General features: G+C 45.5%; 1 protein-coding gene across 1 annotated transcript in view; it reads right to left on the reverse strand.

Annotated features, from left to right (window-relative positions):
- Window positions 1–20430, reverse strand: part of fbxl13 (F-box and leucine-rich repeat protein 13) — a 447713-nt gene that overhangs the window by 36940 nt on the left and 390343 nt on the right. Inside the window, exon 19 of the mRNA XM_068059249.1 lies at window positions 20041–20124. Coding sequence (XP_067915350.1) covers window positions 20041–20124 — 84 coding nt within the window. The remainder of the gene's footprint in view (window positions 1–20040; window positions 20125–20430) is intronic.

Genomic DNA, 20430 nt, shown 5'->3' on the forward strand with positions numbered 1-20430 from the left:
GAAAGAAGGGAATAGTTCCATGTTGGATAACAGCGATTGAGAAGGACTATGAGGAATGCAAAGACAGGATTATAATGCATGTATGTCAATGCACACATGTGTGGTGAATAAAGTTGGTGAGCTACTAGCACAAATAGTAGTATGGGAACATGATGTAGTGGCAATAACAGAAAGGTGGCTTAAAAATAGTGAGGACTGGGGAAATAAACCTGCAGGGCTACAGGATCGAGTGGAAAATGGAACTGCCTGGATTGCTCTACAGACAGCTGGCAAAGACTCGATGGGCTGAATGGCCTCCTTCTGTGCCGTAAATGACTCTGTGTCCAAACTATATCCTTCCAAAGTTCTCTCAGTTCAGGAACAGTTCCTTTAGATTGGAAAATTGCACATTACTCCACTATTTAAGAAAGGTGGGAGAGAGAAACCAGGGACTTATAGACTAGTTAGCTTAACATCTGTTGACAGGAAATTACAAGAGTCCATAATTAAAGATAGAGTGACTGAACACCTTGAATACTTTCAGTTGATTGGAGGGAGCCTGCACACAGATTCCCTCTTTCCCAGCAGGGGATCAGTCCTACCTGCACAGTTGAAATACGGGAGCCGCCGCTTCCCACATAGCCCATGTGGAATGAGGCAACTGGCATGGCGCATGCAAGTGATGCACTTGCGTGTGCCTGAAAGAGCTAGATCATGATGTCACTGGCGTCACTGATGTTAATGGGCTAATGCAATGCTCGAGTACTAAAATTAGCCAACAAATGTGCAGGATTTACTGTAAGAAAATATTTATGCTCGCTGATCTTAGTGCTAAGGCACAAACTAAAGAAGGGTAAATTTGGGGAGATCTTTCAGGTTTTAGGCTCATTTATGGTTGTATCAGGCTTAAGCCGAGAATGTCATTTTCTAATACTTGCCCAAAACACTGATGGTGTCCTACAGTTTCTGTAAATCATCACAGTCCTTCCTACATTCTCAATGTAAAAGTGTCAGATAAAGGTTCATCAGCTGAACAAGATGGGTTTATGTGATAGGCTGCTTGGCACAATACCTCTTGCTGTACCAACATACCCAGTTCACTTTTAAGCATTAGAGGTTAATATGATGGATTGTTTTTCCATTCTAATTACAGGAAGCCATGTTGATCTGAATCTTTAAAGAGAGCAGCTTTAATTTGGAAATAAAACTTAACAAGTACTGAAGCAATTCTTAGCTTTGGGTTGGGTTCAGAAAACTTCCTGCTTCCTTACTTGGGAAATTATATTACGATTATTGAAAGTACTTGGGATTATTCTACATGAACGATGATTCTAACAGTAAACACTAACAACAGAACCCTCAACCTTCCTCAAACCCTTGTATTCAACTCTGCTTCAAATATTTACCCAATATTCCCTTCAAGCAAGCAATTATTTCTGCCTCAGTGTGTGGCAAAACAGTGCATGTTCCCACAATCATCTGCATAGACGTTTCTTCTAACTCACTCTGCCTCCAAACCTAATCAACTATTACCACCAGGCCCACCATGATCAGTTGCTGCCACTGCCATAATTGGACACCTCCAAACACCATCTTCTCCCCCACCAACTACCACTGTACCCCCCTCTCCATGATCAGGAGATCCCGGAACCACCACAGCAATAACAACTTATATTTATATATTACCTTTAATTGCTTTGCAGGGGCATTATGAAGCAAAATTTGACACATAAGGAGATATAAGAGATAGCTTTTAAGGAGCGCCTTAGAGGAGGAAAGTGAGGCAGACACAGAAAGGTTTAGGGAGGGAACTCCCAAGCTTTGGACCTAGACATCTGAAGGCATGGCCACTATCTCTTTGTTTTGTGCCCTTCATTGTGCACCAAGTTGCCTGTTTCACTTATGTTATTGGTAGTTTAAAGCACCACACAGCTCAACATGGGATCTCAGGTACCAATTGGCAGGGCAAGAGGTGTCTGCTTCAGTTGTTGACCCATACTGGCATTAGGAGAAGGAGTGGAGGTCCGTTGATTGGCAATTGGAAACAGTTCTTTTGGGGCCCTGTAATGGCCTTTCTTGTCTAGATAAAGGGGAGCCAGTGCATGTAGTATATTTGAATTTTCAAACAGCATTCAATTAGGTTATTGAACAAACAAACAGTTATGAGACAAGATAAGGGCTCATGGGATTGTGCTAATGTATTAATATGGATGAAAGATTGGTTAAAGGACAGAAAACAGAGAAGGAATGAATCAGTCATTTACAACTCAGTTGACTGCTGCAAGGATCAGGGCTGGGGATTTAGCTATTTACAATCTATATTAATGACTTGGATGAAGGGAGCGAGCATAATGTGTCCCATGTTTCTTCACTGGTTGCAGTCTTACCTAACACAAAGGAAGGTGGTTGTGGTTGTTGGAGGCCAAACATTAAGCCCCAGAACGTTGCTGCAGGAGTTCATCAGGGTAGTGTCCTAGGCTTCAGCTGCTTCATCAATGACCTTCCCTACATCATAAGATCAAAAGTGGGAATGTTCGCTGATGATAACACAATGTTCAGCACCATTCGTGACTTCTCAGATACTGAAGCAGCCCGTGTCCAGATGCAGCAAGACCTGTAGAATCTAACCATCTCCACTTGATGTTCAATGGCATTACCATCACTGAATCACCCACTCTCAACATCCTGGGGGTTACCATTGACCAGAAACTGAACTGGACCAGCCACATAAAAGAGCAGGTCAGAGGCTGGGAATTCTGCAGCGAGTAACTCACCTCCTGACTCCCCAATGCCTGTCCACCATCTACAAGGCACAAGTCAGGAGTGTGATGGAATACTCTCCACTTGCCTGGATGGGTGCAGCTCCAATAACACTCAAGAAACTCAACACCATCCAGGACAAAGCAGCCTGCTTGACTGGCACCCCATCCACCACCTTCAACATTCACTCCCTTCACCACCGATGCACAGTGGCAGCAGTGTGTACCATCTACAAGATGCACTGCAACAACTCACCAAGGCTCCTTCGACAGCACCTTCCAAACCCATGACCTCTACCACCTCGAAGACAAGGGCAGCAGATGCATGAGAACACCACCGCCTGCAAGTTCCCCCTCCAAGCCACACACCATCCTGACTTGGAACTATATCACTGTTCCTTCACTGTTGCCGGGTCAAAATCCTGGAATTCCCTTCCTAACAGCACAGTTGGTGTATGTACATCTCAAGGACTGCAGTGGTTCAAGAAGGCAGCCCACCACCACCTTCTAACGGCAATAAGGGATGGGCAATAAATGCTGGTCTAGCCAGTGACGCACACAGCCTATGAAAGAATAAAAGAAAAGTTTGCTGATGATACAAAGCTATGTGGGAAAGTAACCTGTGAGGAGGTCACAAAGGGGAAATTTTCACAGGCAAGTGTTGGTGGGTTTGAATGTGCACAGGGCGTTAAATCCTTGAAAAATGGCATTGGGTCAGGATCCCAACATCATCCTGCCCTCTTGCAGGTTTTATCCAGGCAGATTTGAAGACGAGCATGAAACCCCCTTGAAGCGGTAACAGACATTTAAATGCCTCCTTAACCCTGTATTCTGGCTTTAACAGCAGCAGATCTATTTCCCAAGCAGCTCGCCAGGGTCACTGAGGCGAGCTCACGGAGGGGATTGCTTATTCAATTAAATTTACAAGCTCGGAAACCTTTGATTAGTGAAACTGAAGAGTCCCAGCCATGCCCAGGGTAGAGGTTGCTCCTCACAGCACTCCTTCACACAGAGTGCTTTCCAGTGCTTGACAGGTGATTGTCAATTTCTTGAAAGTCACTTCACATATCTTGCACTTCACTCATCTTCAGCTGCACTTCCCTGCAGTCAGCTTTCACCACGGCATGGTAGCAGCAGCAGCAGCTGCCTTCTCCTCAGCCAAATGGTGTTCCACAGGGTAGAGGGGATGGACACCAAGATTGAGTGTGAAGGACGCTAGACCCCCAACACAGATCTACAAGGAGAGGATCAGCGCTCTCAACGTGTGTGAGCATCAGTGTCTCAGGGGGCTCAGGTTTTCACAAGAGGTTGATGCTGACATCTGCAGCTTCCTGGAACAAGGCCTCCTTCCCAGCAGGCCAGGTGGGCACAGAATGCCAGTGGCTGACAAGGTGCCTGTTACTGTAGGCCCCTCCCATCATTCCTCCGGATCTCTGCCTCTCCCTGATGTTGTGTGCTCTCTTTTCCTGCAAGGAAAGAAAGCAGAGAGTGATGAATGTTAGAAATGGTTTGTGTGGAAGGACAACATTTGTGGAGGGTGACTGTGAGACATGGGTGTGAAAGGGCAAGAGGTGAGCATGAATATTTGCTATTCAGATAGGGATATCAGGTGCCTGGAGAGAGCAATGAGTGGAGCTACAAGGTGCGTTGTTCTGAGGAGTGCTTTGCAGGAGAATGCAGAGTGTGGAGTTGGGCACCTAAAAGTGCCACTCACCTTAACCGCCCTCCTGAGCTGCTGGATCCTCTTGGTGTACTGTCTCCAGGTTGGAGGAACCACACTTCTGCTGCTGACTTCCTCAGTCCTTCGATGCACACCTGTTTGGTTGGAGAGACTGGTCTCTTGCTCTCGTCATTGGGAAAGATTCCCTCCCCGCAGCCTCTCATATGCCACAGCAGGATCTCCAGGTAAGAGCGAGAAACCCGGGGGGCAGTCTTCCCAGGTCTCCTCTCCATTTCTGTGTTTACTGCAGCCTCAAAAGTTCATGTGCAGTTGAGATTTTCTGATGTATGCTGGGGTTGCTCTAATTAGAAATCCTTCCCTTGACAGATTAGTGTGTCATTTCACCCATCCTCCCTAGGGGAACACAGAGGCAGAATGCTAAAGAGTTACTGCAAAGCCCGCTGAATTGTTGAATGGGTTTCTGACTCCCTTTTTGGCAGGGACAATAGTTGAAAATTTCTTTCAAAGAGTGAAAAGAAATATAGATAGGTTGAGTGAGTGAAGAAGATAGCAGATGGAGTATAATGTGGGGAAATGTGAGGTTATTCACTTTGGTAGAAAGAATAGAAAAACAGAATATTTTTTAAATTGTGAGAAACTATTAAATGTTGGTGGCTCAGAGGGATTTGAGTGTTCTTGTACACAATACACTGAGACTTAGGTACAGCAAGCAATTGGGAAAGCAAATGTTACGTTGGCCTTTGTTGCAAGGAGGCTGGAATACAAGAGTAAGGATGCCTTGCTGCAATTGTACAGGGCTTTGGTGACAGCATACCTGGAGTACAGTGTGCAGTTTTAGTCTCCATACCTAAGGAAGGATATATTTGCCTAAAAGGCGGTGCAACAAAGATTCACTAGACTAATTCCAGGAATGAAAGGATTGTCCTATGAGAAGAGATTGGTAGATTGGGCCTATACTTTCTGGAGTTTAGAAAAATAACAAGTAGTTTCATTGAAACATATAAGATTTTGAGAGGGTTTGACAGTATAGATTCTGAGAATGCTGCAGCTGTCCTAGCTGGAGAGTCTAGAACTACGAGCATCGCCTCAGGATAAGGGGTCAGCCATTTAGGACAGAGATGAGGAGACCTCAGGATAAGGGGTCAGCCATTTAGAACAGAGATGAGGAGAAATTCCTTCAATCCGTGAGTTGTGAATCTTTGGAATTCTCTACCCAGAGAGCTTTGGAAGCTCGATCATTGAGTATATTCAAGGCTGAAATTGATAAATTTTTGGACTCTAAGGGAATCAAGGAATAAGGGGATTGGCCGAGAAAATGGAGCTGAGGTCAAAGATCAGTCTTGATCTTATTGAATGGCAGAACAGGCTCGAGGGGACTCGTGCAAATCCTGCTCCTATTTCTTATGCTCTGTTATGTTTTCAGTCTGACAATTTAGAGAGAGTGGAGGGTCGTGAGTGGGGTGGAAAGGAAGAGTTGGATGTTGTCAGCATACAAATGGAAACTGACATGTTTTTGGATGATTTTGCCAAGGAGCAACATGTAGATGAGCAATTGGAAGGGGCCAAAACAGATACTTGGGGGACATCAGAGCTAACTGTGGAAGTGGGAAGAGAAGCCATTGCAGATAATTCTCTAGCTATGATTAGATAGATAAGAATAGAACCAGGCATTGGCAAAGGATGTTGTGATCAACCATGCCAAAGGCTGCAAACAGGTTGAGAAGGATGAAGAGGGACAGTTTACTGTTGTCATAATCACATAGGATGTCATTTGTGACTTTGACAAGAGTTGTTTCAGTACTGTGGTAGGGACAGAAACCTGATTGGAGGGATTCAAACGGAGTTCCTTCCATTTTCTACCATTACCATCAAGCCAAGGGACCAACCCTGGTTTAATGAGGACTGTAGGAGAGCATGCCAGGAGCATGCCTAAAAATGAGGTACTAACCTGGTACAGCTAAAACACAGGGCTGCAAACATGCTAAACAGCAGAAGCAGCATGCTATAGACAGAGATAAGTGATCCCACAACTTACAGATCAGATCAAAGCTCTGCAGTCCTGCCAAATTCAATTGTGAATAGTGGTGGACAATTAAACAACTAACAGGAGGAGGAGACTCCATCATCATCCCTATTCTGGATGATAGTAGAGCCCAGTACATCAGTGCAAAAGATAAGGCTGAAGTGTTTGTAACCATCTTCAGCCAGAAGTTCCCAATGGATGCTCCATCTCAGCCTCCTCCTGAGGTCCCCAGCATCACAGATACTAGTCTTCAGACAATTTGATTCAATTCGACTCCTCATGATATCAAGAAACAGCTGAGCACACTGGAAACAGGAAAGGCTATGGGCACCGATGGCATCTTTGTTGTAATGCTGAAAACTTTTGCCCAGAACTAGCTGCGTCCCTAGCCAAGCTGTTCTATTACAGCTACAACACTGGCATCTACTTGACAATGTAGAAAATTGGCCAGATAGGTCCTGTCCACAAAACGACAAATCCAATCAGGCCAATCACAGCCCCATCAGTCTACTCTCAAATATCTACAAAGTGATGGAAGATGTCATTGACGGTGCTATCATGTAGCACTTATTCAGCAATAGCCTGCTCACCAAGACTCAGTTTGGGTTCCACCAGGACCATTGAGCTCCAGACCAGATTATAGCCTTGGTCCAAGCATGACAAAAGAGATGAAATCCAGAAGTTAGGTGAGAGTGAGGGACCATGGCCAGAATTTTCTGCTGGATGGGAGGCCCTGCCCACCAGCCAAAAAGTCAGGGGCAAGCTCACCTCCGTCGGGCCTAGGGAGCCAAGCCAGAATTTTATGTTCTCCAGGCCCTTAATTAAACTTGGTCAGGGTGCCCACCCCTCGGAGGCAGGAAGTCCAACTTACTGAAGCTGCCAGCTAATCAGCAGGCCGGCAGTAGTTCTCGGTCCCAGCAGCGCCACTGGGAATGGTGTCAACTGCTGTGACTGCACCCAACAGCAGGAACGTGTTCATTGGCCCCAGAAGAGAGGTAAGAGAGGTAAGTTTTAGGGCCTCGCTGGGGACAATCGGCCAGACCCCGGCAAGGCAAGGGGGATCGGTTGGGGTGGGGGGGACAGGTGTTGTGCAGTGAGGTGGTTGGGCTGTGCGGGGGCCCTCCATCGTGCACAGGAGGATCAGGAGGATGCCCCCCAACTTGGGGACCTCAGCCGCCCGTCCACATGAGGAGGCCCTTAAGTGGCAGTTACTTGGCCACTTAAGGGCCTTGATTGACCTGGGGCGGGCAGGATGTTTCACGCCGCCGCCGCCCCAGTAAAATTGCAGCAGGGGTGGGAAGGTGTTGGAAATGACACTCAACTCCCACTCAACTTTATGACCTCCCCTGCCACCAGCCCACTCCTGTGGGCGGTGGGGGATGGGGGGGGGGGCATAAAATTCTGGCCCTTGACATCAAGGCAGCATTTGACTGCAAGTGGCATCAAGGGGCCCTAGTAAAAATGAAGTCAATGGGATCAGGGGGAAAATTGTCCACTGGCTGGAGTCATACCTAGCACAAAGGAAGCTGGCTGTGGTTGCTGGAGGCCAATCATCTCAGCCCCAGGTCACTGCTGCAGGAGTTCCTCAGGACAGTGACCTAAGCCCAACCATCTTCAGCGGCCTCATCAATGACTTTCCCTCCATCTTAAGGTCAGAAGTAGGGATCTCGCTGATAGATTGCACAGTGTTCAGTCCCATTTGTAAATCTTCAGTTAATGAAGCAGTCTGTGCTCACATGCAGCAAGACCTGGACAACATTCATGTTTAAACTGATAAATAGAAAGTAACATTCATGCCACACAAGTGCCAGGCAATGACCACCTCCAACAAGAGAGAATCTAACCATCTCCCCTTGACATTCAACAGCATTACCATAGTTGAATCCCCCAACATCAACATCCTGGGAGTTTCTATTGACCAGAAATTTAACTGGACCAGTCACATAAGTACTCTGGCTACACAGTGGCGCAGTGGTTAGCACCACAGCCTCACAGCTCCAGCGACCTGGGTTCAATTCTGGGTACTGCCTGTGCGGAGTTTGCAAGTTCTCCTTGTGTCTGCATGGGTTTTCGCCGGGTACTCCAGTTTCCTCCCACCACCAAAGACTTGCAGGTTGATAGGTAAATTGGCCATTATAAATTGCCCCTAGTATAGGTAGGTGGTAGGGGAACATAGGGACAGGTGGGGATGTGGAAGGAATATGGGATTAGTGTAGGATTAGTATAAATGGGTGGTTGATGGTCGGCACAGACTCGGTGGGCCGAAGGGCCTGTTTCAGTGCTGTATCTCTAAATAAAATAAATAAAAAAGAGCAGGTCAGAGGCTGGGAATTCTGTGGCAAGTAACTCATCTCCTGACTCACTAAACCTTGCCCACATTCTACAAGGCACAAGTCAAGGGTGTGTTGGAATACTCCCTACTTGCTTGGATGAATGGAACTACAACAATATTCAAGAAGCTCGACACCATCCAGGATAAACTGACCTGCTTGATTGGCACCCCATCTACCATTCACTCCCTCCACCACTGGTGCACAGTGGCTGCAGTGAGTGCCACCTACAAGATGCACTACAGCAATTTGCCAAGGCTCTTTCAACAACAGGTTCCAAACCTGCGACCTCTACGACATAGAAAAATAAGGGCAGCAGGTGCAAGGGAACACCACCACCTGCAAATTCTCCTCCAAGTCACACACCATCTTGACTTGGAAGTATATCACTATTCCTTCACTGTAGCTGGGTCAAAATCCTGGAACTCCCTCCCTTAACAGCATTGTCAATGAACTTACATTACAATGACTGCAGCAGTTCAAGAGTGTGGCTCCCCACCATCTCAAAGGCAATTAAGGATGGGCAATAAATGCTGGCTTTGCCAGTGATGTCCACATCCCATGAATGAATTAAAAAAAAGGTTCCAGAAAAGATGGGCACAGATTTGGGGGACAACAGCATATTCAAGGACTTCGGAGAGGGAAGGGAGGTTGGAGATGGGGCAGTAGTTTGCAAGGACACAGGGGTCAAGGGTTGTTTTTTTGAGAGGAATATGATGGTAGATTTGAAGGAGAGCAGGACTGTACCTGAGGAAAGAGAGCGGTGAACAATATCAGCTAACATGGGAGCAGGAAGGAAGTTGGGTGAAAAAGCAGGAGGTTGATCTCATAGACAAAATGAACTCAGAGTGGGCATGAAGGGAGATAAGAGAGAAAATGCAGAAAGATTAAAGTTCAAGGCTAGGGCAGGAGGGAACCTTGGAGGAAGTTTGGCCCAGTATGCTAGGGGATAGGAGGGACGTGGTAGAAGCTGCTGATCAGATGGTTTCAATCTTAGTGAGTTGACAGTGGCACACACAAAGCAATCTTCTGCGTTTCCCAATCTCAAAACAGCAAGCCCACACGAAAATCATTTTCGGGCTAAAATTCAAGCAAGGGGTTAATTCAAAGCGTACATTAGGCTTTAATATTTTCATGTATTGAGTGATTATTGTGGTGGGGACATGCTAGGCAAATGGTCAAATGTTGGAGGCCAGAATGGAAGAATGGTCTCCCAATGATTTTGCGGATATGTACAATGTATGTGATACTGAAATAAAAGACCAATACAGTCTCAGACCTGATCCCCTAATCTCAGTTCAGCTAGTAGATGTAGACAGGTAGTGGAGATGGTGGTTGTGTCCCTGGGTGAGGAAAAAGAAAAATTGGCAAGAACTGTGCTTCCTGGGCCAGTGACCCATGTTGAAGTGTAAAGTGATGTATTTTGGTAGGAAGAACGAGGAAAAGCAATATAAAGTAAAGGACACAATTCTAAAGGAGCTGAGGGGCACAAATCATTGAAGGTGGTAGGGAAATTTGAGAAAATGGTTAATAGGCATACGGGATCCTGGCTTTATAAACTGAAGCCCAGAATACAAAAGCGAGGAAGTTATGGTGAACCTTTAGAAAGCACTAGTTTGGCCTTAACTGGAGTATTATATCCAATTCTGCACACCGTACTTTAGAAAGGATACAAAGGCTTTGGAGAGAGCGCAGAAAAGATTTACGAGAATGGTTCCAGAGACATCAGTTACATGGATAGATTGGTGAAGCTGGGGCTGTTCTCTTTACAGAAGAGCAGGTTGAGAGGAGATTTGATGGAGGTGTTCAAAATCATGAGGGGTCTGGACAAAATAGAGAGGGAGAAATTTTCCCTGTTGGTGGAAGGGTTGAGAACCAGAGGATACCGATTTAAAGTGATTCGCAAAAGAATGATAAGCAATATTTCAAAGGAGAAATGAATAATTATCTAAAGAGAAAAAAGTTTGCAGGGCTACAAGGTGGGGGAGTGGGACTAGCTCAGTAGCTCTTACAGAAAGCTGGCACAGACATGACAGGCTGAATGGCCTCCTTTTGTGCTGTGTGTAACCATTGTGATGGAGTCCGCAGTTTATGGGGAGTGCATGTGAGCTGTTGTCTGAACAGATGACTTGTCGAATATTCTCTTAGGTGCACTGACCCTGGAAACAGACGCAAACAGAAAGGGAAACTTAAACTGAAACGGAAACTAAAACTTCAGGTTTTTGGGGTACAGAAACTGGTTGGAACCAGATATAAAGGACACAGAGCCATCAAAGCTCAGATCACTTAGGAGTGGAGTGCAGGCAGGCTGAAGAAAGTGAAGATTAGACCCAGGAGCTGTTTCTGTTACTTAAAATAGCTGATGAACCAGACCCGGCCAAACAGTGCATAAGGTTGCACTGAAGGGCTTGGATAAAGGTAATACTGTGTATCCACTCCATTAAGACTGTCATGAGTAGAGCTGAGGAGGTTCTGGAGATGTGAACCATTTTGGGTGAAGACTGTGGAGTTTAGGTTGAAGAGAGACTGCTGCCGGATGAGAATCAGTGGCTGCATCTTGGAAGAAAGGAGCTAGAGAGCTACCTGAGGAAGTTCAGAGCTTTGAACAACTTTGTGACTGTAATTGGTGTCATAAATGCTGAGTGGACTGTCCAGTAAATCCATGAGATCTATCTTGGTTTATTCTGAGAGTTAATATGTAATTTGTAATATATATATATATATATATATATATATATATATATAGATCATGATACGTTTGTTAATTCATGTTTAATTTATGCTGATTTTGGTTTAATAGTTAGAGTAAAAGTTATATAAGTAAAATCTTGTCCATTTGTTTTTTTTTATTGGGGTCGTTCAGTAAATTCAGTTCCTTTGGTTTGTTGATCTCCAAGGGGATTATAACACCATTTCATGATTGTATGATTCTATGTTCTTCATATACAGCCCAGGCAGGAAGTGTTCTAGCCTCTATTCCTCTTCCTCTTCTCATGCTCCTTCTCCTCAGCTGATAGGTGATGGCAAGGGCTGTTCGCTCGTGATGGTAAGGTTGTGCAGCATGCAGCATACCACCACAAATCTTGAGACCCACTCAGCCAAATATTGCCGGGATCTTTCAGAACGGACTAGGCAGCAGAATTGTTGCTTCAGCACATCAATGGTCTGCTCTATCACATTTCTTGTGGCAGCATAGCTTTCATTTTATGTATGCTGCACACATGTGAATGGGCTGCAAACTACAGTTTTGAGCCAGGCCATCAGCAGATAGCCCTTGGCGCCCTTTGCTTTGCTGTAGCAGCTGAAATACAACTGGCAGAGCAGACTGCCACAGAATGATGACTGCTGCCAGAATACTGGGTATTGACCTGCATGACAGACTGCAGTCACGCACCAGACGCACATTGAGGGAGTGAAATCCCTTTTGGTTGCAGTACACAGCAGGGTTGAGATATGCTGCCCGCAAAGCAATGTCAAGGACACCCTGCACCATGGAGAATGCAGCAAATCTTGCAAATCTTGTGTTTACTCCACCTACTTCGCTCTGGAAAGACGGAATGAAATGCACAGTGGCCTCCTTTATGCAACAGTGGACTGCAGACTGCAAGATGCTGCTAATATCTCCGGCACCAGCTTAAAAGGAGCAAGACACGTAAAAGTTCATTGCCATGGTCATCTTCACAGCCACTGGCAATGCGATCCTTGGTCAGCTGTGAGGTTGGAGTTGTGGCTGCAACAGTAGGCCGATTTCAGTGGTGCCTCCTTAGTGAAGCACAGACATCTCAAACATTGGACATTGTTAAGGTTCAAGTAGAAGAATTGCTCCCAGAACACCCTGGACAGATATGGCCTCCGACTGAGAGCCCTACTCCCCTACCTCTTCTAACAGTTTGTCCTGCTCTGTGTGCCCTCTGCTCATTCTCCCAATCATGCTCAATTCCAAGAGGAAGCCCTACTTCTGCACCCATGTTTGGGAGCAACTAGTTTGTGCAGAAGCCTTGAAGTCAGCACCTGCCATACCACTCCCTGCAGACTTTTGAAATGTAAAATAACTATGGAAAGCACCAAAAACATGTAGAATTGTTGCAACAGCCAGAAGAAATCATCCAGCAACTAACCTGCAAGTAGTTGATAATCCCTTTAAATAGCTCTGGTGGGGGGATCCTTCGTGCTGCTGAACACTTATTCATCTGTGCAAGGTTAAGAGAGAGCACCAGCTGGAGTGTGGAACTCCAAAATGGCAGTGTGGTGTCAAATAAGTGTTGCTCATTGACACCATGATCTGCCTGCTCTGCATGCTTCCAGAGGATTTGAATTGTGCTTGCACTAACACCTTTACCAAAGAACAAAGAACAAAGAGAACAAAGAAAATTACAGCACAGGAACAGGCCCTTCGGCCCTCCAAGCCTGCGCCGATGCAGATCCTCTATCTAAACATCTAAACATGTCGCCTATTTTCTAAGGGTCTGTATCTCTTTGCTTCCTGCCCATTCAAGTATCTGTCTAGATACATCTTAAAAGACGCTATCGTGCCCGTGTCTACCACCTCCGCTGGCAACGCGTTCCAGGCACCCACCACCCTCTGCATAAAGAACTTTCCACGCATATCCCCCCTAAACTTTTCCCCTCTCACTTTGAACTCGTGACCCCTAGTAATTGAATCCCCCACTCTGGGAAAAAGCTTCTTGCTATCCACCCTGTCTATACCTCTCATGATTTTGTACACCTCAATCAGGACCCCCTCAACCTCCGTCTTTCTAATGAAAATAATCCTAATCTACTCAACCTCTCTTCATAGCTAGCGCCCTCCATACCAGACAACATCCTGGTGAACCTCCTCTGCACCCTCTCCAAAGCATCTACATCCTTTTGGTAATGTGGCGACCAGAACTGCACGCAGTATTCCAAATGTGGCCGAACCAAAGTCTTATACAACTGTAACATGACCTGCCAACTCTTGTACTCAATACCCCGTCCGATGAAGGAAAGCATGCCGTATGCCTTCTTGACCACTCTATTAACCCGCATTGCCACCTTCAGGGAACAATGGACCTGAGCACCCAAATCTCTCTGTACATCAATTTTCCCCAGGACTTTTCCATTTACTGTATAGTTCACTCTTGAATTGGATCTTCCAAAATGCATCATCTCGCATTTGCCCTGATTGAACTCCATCTGCCGTTTCTCTGCCCAACTCTCCAACCTGTTTATATTCTGCTGTATTCTCTGACAGTCCCCTTCACTATCTGCTACTCCACCAATCTTAGTGTCGTCTGCAAACTTGCTAATCAGACCACCTATACTTTCCTCCAAATCATTTATGTATATCACAAACAACAGTGGTCCCAGCACGGATCCCTGTGGAACACCACTGGTCACACGTCTCCATTTTGAGAAACTCCCTTCCACTGCTACTCTCTGTCTCCTGTTGCCCAGCCAGTTCTTTATCCATCTAGCTAGTACACCCTGGACCCCATGCGACTTCACTTTCTCCATCAGCCTACCATGGGGAACCTTATCAAACACCTTACTGAAGTCCATGTATATGACATCTACAGCCCTTCCCTCATCAATCAACTTTGTCACTTCCTCAAAGAATTCTATTAAGTTGGTAAGACATGACCTTCCCTGCACAAAACCATGTTGCCTATCACTGATAAGCCCATTTTCTTCCAAATGGGAATAGATCCTATCCCTCAGTATCTTCTCCAGCAGCTTCCCTACCACTGACGTCAGGCTCACCGGTCTATAATTACCTGGATTATCCCTGCTACCCTTCTTAAACAAGGGGACAACATTAGCAATTCTCCAGTCCTCCGGGACCTCACCCGTGTTTAAGGATGCTGCAAAGATATCTGTTAAGGCCCCAGCTATTTCCTCTCTCGCTTCCCTCAGTAACCTGGGATAGATCCCATCCGGACCTGGGGACTTGTCCACCTTAATGCCTTTTAGCATACCCAACACTTCCTCCCTCCTTATGCTGACTTGACCTAGAGTAATCAAACATCTGTCCCTAACCTCAACATCCGTCATGTCCCTCTCCTCAGTGAATACCGATGCAAAGTACTCGTTTAGAATCTCACCCATTTTCTTTGACTCCACGCATAACTTTCCTCCTTTGTCCTTGAGTGGGCCAATCCTTTCTCTAGTTACCCTCTTGCTCCTTATATATGAATAAAAGGCTTTGGGATTTTCCTTAACCCTGTTTGCTAAAGATATTTCATGACCCCTTTTAGCCCTCTTAATTCCTCGTTTCAGATTGGTCCTACATTCCCGATATTCTTTCAAAGCTTCGTCTTTCTTCAGCCTCCTAGACCTTATGTATGCTTCCCTTTTCCTCTTAGCTCATGGCCACTGGTTAAAATTGCAGTCAGACTCCCAATAGTGTCATCGGACACCAATGTGCATATTTAAAGAAGGATCCTGCTGGCTTCCTGCATGTTTCCTTGCCACCAGCTCAGAAGAGAAAGTTAAAATAGAAGACAGTGGGAATGAAGCTGAATGTTGGCAGATAAGTCTCCTGGACGATATGAGCTGGCTACCCGCCTGGAGTCTGCCTTGCAGATACAGTTAAAATCATCCGTTTAGGCTTTGGAAGAATCTATGAATTCAATGTTCATTACAATAGGTTCACCTTATTTAACAAATTAGCCAAACATTTGATAATACAAACTGCAAATAAAGTAGGTTACAATATGCATTCAGAAAACTAGAATATAAAAGTAGAACAATATTACCAGAATTTTCCAAATACAATTTTTCCTTAAAAATGTATCCAGAAGTTAGGGTGCATATTATATGTGGTAACATATCAAGGTGGGCTGTTTTGCCGTTGGTTAAGAACATCTGTTCTTGGACACGTGAATGATAATGCATAATTATTAGAAATGTTGCATTTTGATGGTATTTCTTTTAAATTTTTCATGATTCAAAGGCATACATGAGAATCATCTCTTGTTTTCATTAATTTTCAGCATTTATAAACTTAGTTTTTGAAAGAAATGATTAAGAAGCCAAAATCTAGCATTTGCTTCATTCACATCGAATACCCATCCTGGCACTCTGTTACCAAGGGATCCCCTGTGGCCGTTTCCCTCAACAACAGGTATACCGTTTTGGATACTGTTGGGGGGGACGACTTACCAGGGGTAAGCAATGGGGTGCAGGTCTCTGGCACAGAGTCTGTCCCTGTTGCTCAGAAGGGAAAAGGGAAGAGGAGCAGAGCATTAGTCATTGGGGACTCCATAGTTAGGGGAACAGATAGGAGGTTCTGTGGGAACGAGAGAGACTCACGGTTGGTGTGTTGCCTCCCAGGTGCCAGGGTACGTGATGTCTCCGATCGTGTTTTTGGGATCCTTAAGGGGGAGGGGGAGCACCCCCAAGTCGTGGTCCACATAGGCACCAACGACATAGGTAGGAAGAGAGATGGGGATTTAAGGCAGAAATTCAGGGAGCTAGGGTGGAAGCTTAGAGCGAGAACAACCAGAGTTGTTATCTCTGGGTTGTTGCCTGTGCCACGTGCTAGCGAAGAGAGGAATAGGGAGAGAGAGGAGTTGAACACGTGGCTGCAGGGATGGTGTAGGAGGGAGGGTTTTGGTTTCCTGGATAATTGGGGCTCTTTCTGGGGTAGGTGGGACCTCTACAAACAGGATGGTCTTCACCTGAACCAGAGGGGTACCAATATCCTGGGGGGGAGATTTGTTAGTGCTCTTCGGGGGGGTTTAAACTAAATCAGCAGGGGAATGGGAACCTAAATTGCAGTGCCAGTGTACAGGCTGTTGAGAGTAGTGAGGTAGGGGATAAGGTTACAGGGACGCAAGAGGGCACTGGCAAGCAAGAACTTGGTTTAAAGTGTGTCTACTTCAACGCCAGGAGCATCCGGAATAAGGTGGGTGAGCTTGCAGCATGGGTTGGTACCTGGGATCCTGATGTTGTGGCCATTTCGGAGACATGGGTAGAGCAGGGGCAGGAATGGATGTTGCAGGTTCCGGGATTTAGATGTTTCAGAAAGAACAGAGAAGAGGGTAAAAGAGGGGGGGGTGTGGCATTGTTAATCAAGGAAAGTATTACAGCGGCAGAAAGGACGTTTGAGGACTCGTCTACTGAGGTAGTATGGGCCGAGGTTAGAAACAGGAGAGGAGAGGTCACCCTGTTGGGAGTTTTCTATAGACCTCCGAATAGTTCCAGAGATGTAGAGGAAAGGATAGCGAAGATGATTCTCGACAGGAGCAAGAGTAACAGGGTAGTGGTTATGGGGGACTTTAACTTTCCAAATATTGACTGGAAATACTATAGTTCGAGTACTTTAGATGGGTCTGTTTTTGTCCAGTGTGTGCAGGAGGGTTTTCTGACACAGTATGTGGACAGGCCAACCAGGGGCGATGCCACATTGGATTTGGTACTGGGTAATGAACCCGGCCAGGTGTTCGATTTAGATGTAGGTGAGCACTTTGGCGATAGTGATCACAATTCGGTTAGGTTTACCTTAGCGATGGGCAGGGACAGGTATATACCGCAGGGCAAGAATTATAGCTGGGGGAAAGGAAATTATGACGCGATTAGGCAAGATTTAGGATGTGTAGGATGGGGAAGGAAACTGCAGGGGATGGGCACAAACGAAATGTGGAGCTTATTCAAGGAGCAGCTAATGCGTGTCCTTGATAAGTATGTACCTGTCAGGCAGGGAGGAAGTTGTCGAGCAAGGGAGCCGTGGTTTACTCAAGAAGTTGAAGCGCTTGTCAAGAGGAAGAGGGCGGCTTATGTTAGGATGAGACGTGAAGGCTCAGTTAGGGCGCTTGAGAGTTACAAGCTAGCCAGGAAGGATCTAAAGGGAGGGCTAAGAAGAGCAAGGAGAGGACACGAGAAGTCATTGGCGGATAGGATCAAAGAAAACCCTAAGGCTTTCTATAGGTATATCAGGAATAAACGAATGATAAGAGTTAGAACAGGGCCAATCAAGGATAGTAGTGGGAAGTTGTGTGCGGAATCAGAGGAGATAGGGGAAGCGTTAAATGAATATTTTTCGTCAGTATTTACAGTAGAGAAAGAAAATGTTGCCGAGGAGATTACTGAGATACAGCCTACTAGGCTAGATGGGATTGAGATTCACAAGGAGGAGGTGTTAGCAATTTTGGAAAGAGTGAAAATAGATAAGTCCCCTGGGCCAGATGGGATTTATCCTAGGATTCTCTGGGAAGCCAGGGAGGAGATTTCAGAGCCGTTGTTGTTGATCTTCAAGTCGTCATTGTCGACAGGAGTAGTGCCGGAGGACTGGAGGATAGCAAATGTTGTCCCCTTGTTCAAGAAGGGGAGTAGAGACAGCCCTGGTAATTATAGACCTGTGAGCCTTACTTCGGTTGTGGGTAAAATGTTGGAAAAGGTTATAAGAGACAGGATTTATAATCATCTTGAAAAGAATAAGTTCATTTGCGATAGTCAGCACGGTTTTGTGAAAGGTAGGTCGTGCCTCACAAACCTTATTGAGTTTTTCGAGAAGGTGACCAAACAGGTGGATGAGGGTAAAGCCGTGGATGTGGTGTATATGGATTTCAGTAAGGCGTTTGATAAGGTTCCCCACGGTAGGCTATTGCAGAAAATACGCAAGTATGGGGTTGAAGGTGATTTAGAGCTTTGGATCAGAAATTGGCTAGCTGAAAGAAGACAGAGGGTGGTGGTTGATGGCAAATGTTCATCCTGGAGTTTAGTTACTAGTGGTGTACCGCAAGGTTCTGTTTTGGGGCCACTGCTGTTTGTCATTTTTATAAACGACCTGGATGAGGGTGCAGAAGGGTGGGTTAGTAAATTTGCGGATGACACGAAGGTCGGTGGAGTTGTGGATAGTGTCGAAGGGTGTTGTAGGGTACAGAGGGACATAGATAGGCTGCAGAGCTGGGCTGAGAGATGGCAAATGGAGTTTAATGCGGAGAAGTGTGAGGTGATTCACTTTGGAAGGAGTAACAGCAATGCAGAGTACTGGGCTAATGGGAAGATTCTTGGTAGTGTAGATGAGCAGAGAGATCTTGGTATCCAGGTACATAAATCCCTGAAAGTTGCTACCCAGGTTAATAGGGCTGTTAAGAAGGCATATGGTGTGTTAGCCTTTATTAGTAGGGGGATCGAGTTTCAGAGCCACGGGGTCATGATGCAGCTGTACAAAACTCTGGTGAGGCCGCACCTGGAGTATTGCGTGCAGTTCTGGTCACCGCATTATAGGAAGGATGTCGAAGCTTTGGAAAGGGTGCAGAGGAGATTTACTAGGATGTTGCCTGGTATGGAAGGAAGGTCTTACGAGGAAAGGCTGAGGGACTTGGGGTTGTTTTCGTTAGAGAGAAGGAGGAGGAGAGGTGACTTAATAGAGACATACAAGATAATCAGAGGGTTAGATAGGGTGGATAGTGAGAGTCTTTTTCCTCGGATGAGGATGGCAAACACGAGGGGACATAGCTTTAAGTTGAGGGGTGAAAGATATAGGACAGATGTCAGAGGTAGTTTCTTTACGCAGAGAGTAGTAGGGGCGTGGAACGCCCTGCCTGCAACAGTAGTAGACTCGCCAACTTTAAGGGCATTTAAGTGGTCATTGGATAGACATATGGATGTAAATGGAATAGTGTAGGTCAGATGATCGGCGCAACATCGAGGGCCGAAGGGCCTGTACTGCGCTGTAATATTCTAATTCTAATTCTAATTCTAAGCAACTTCTATCACCTTAAGTTGGAAGGCTGCCATGTAACTTGCTTTTTTCTCTCCATGTTAGCAGTTAACTTTTTTTAACTCAATTCATTATTATGAAGAATCCGCCTTATACAAGGTGGCCCATCATAGGGAATTGCTCTGTTTACAAAAGTAACCAATAGCAAGCAAACTCAGCTAGGCTGACTAGCTTGATAAGTACTGCACTTTACGTGCTAATGCATCTGCTCCTGGAAAGAAACTCCAATTCCAAGCATACTTGGATGGAAGGCCAACGAACGCCTCGCATATGCAACTTACTGCCCGAGTTAGCCTGTGCAAATGATTCACCTGTGAGCGAACCATGAAGGGTCTGTCAGAAGATTCATTGCTGCCCTGAGAAACTTGTCAGTATGTCACATGCTACTAGAATGGTATACATGGTGATAAGGCAAATTTGACTCTTGGTTAATGAAAATCTGAGTGTCTATTATAGTTGGGAGCATATTATATTCAGATAATTATGGTAACCACTCTTCCTATCAGGAATGGATTAAAGCTAAATAGTAATACATTTCTGACAACAGAAATGGTTTTTACCTGTAATCCAATATCAGTGACACCTGAGCACTCTGCCACTGAGAACTCTCTTATCCTGTTGCTGTGAGCAAGACCTCCGAAACTCTGACAAAAAAAAAGAAATTAAAAGAATGGTTGCAATACATACAGCAAGATATCAGAGACTTTTGAGTTGCATTTAAACTGGATTATTGGAATAAAGGTGGCTCAGGGTTGGCTCAGAACACCTGAGTCATATGTTATGGACAGATGAGAGATGATAAGGGTAGTTCCCCCTTTTTCATCTCTCAACTGACCGAAGACAGCGTTTTTTTTTAAACCCCTGAGTGCTTTAATTGTCAAGAAAAGACAAATGGCAGGTTTTCTCATTCTTAAAAGAAAGACAAATGTTTATTATATAACACCCAAAAT

This window comes from Heterodontus francisci, chromosome 27 (genome assembly GCF_036365525.1).
Source record: "Heterodontus francisci isolate sHetFra1 chromosome 27, sHetFra1.hap1, whole genome shotgun sequence".
Taxonomy (NCBI): Eukaryota; Metazoa; Chordata; class Chondrichthyes; order Heterodontiformes; family Heterodontidae; genus Heterodontus; species Heterodontus francisci.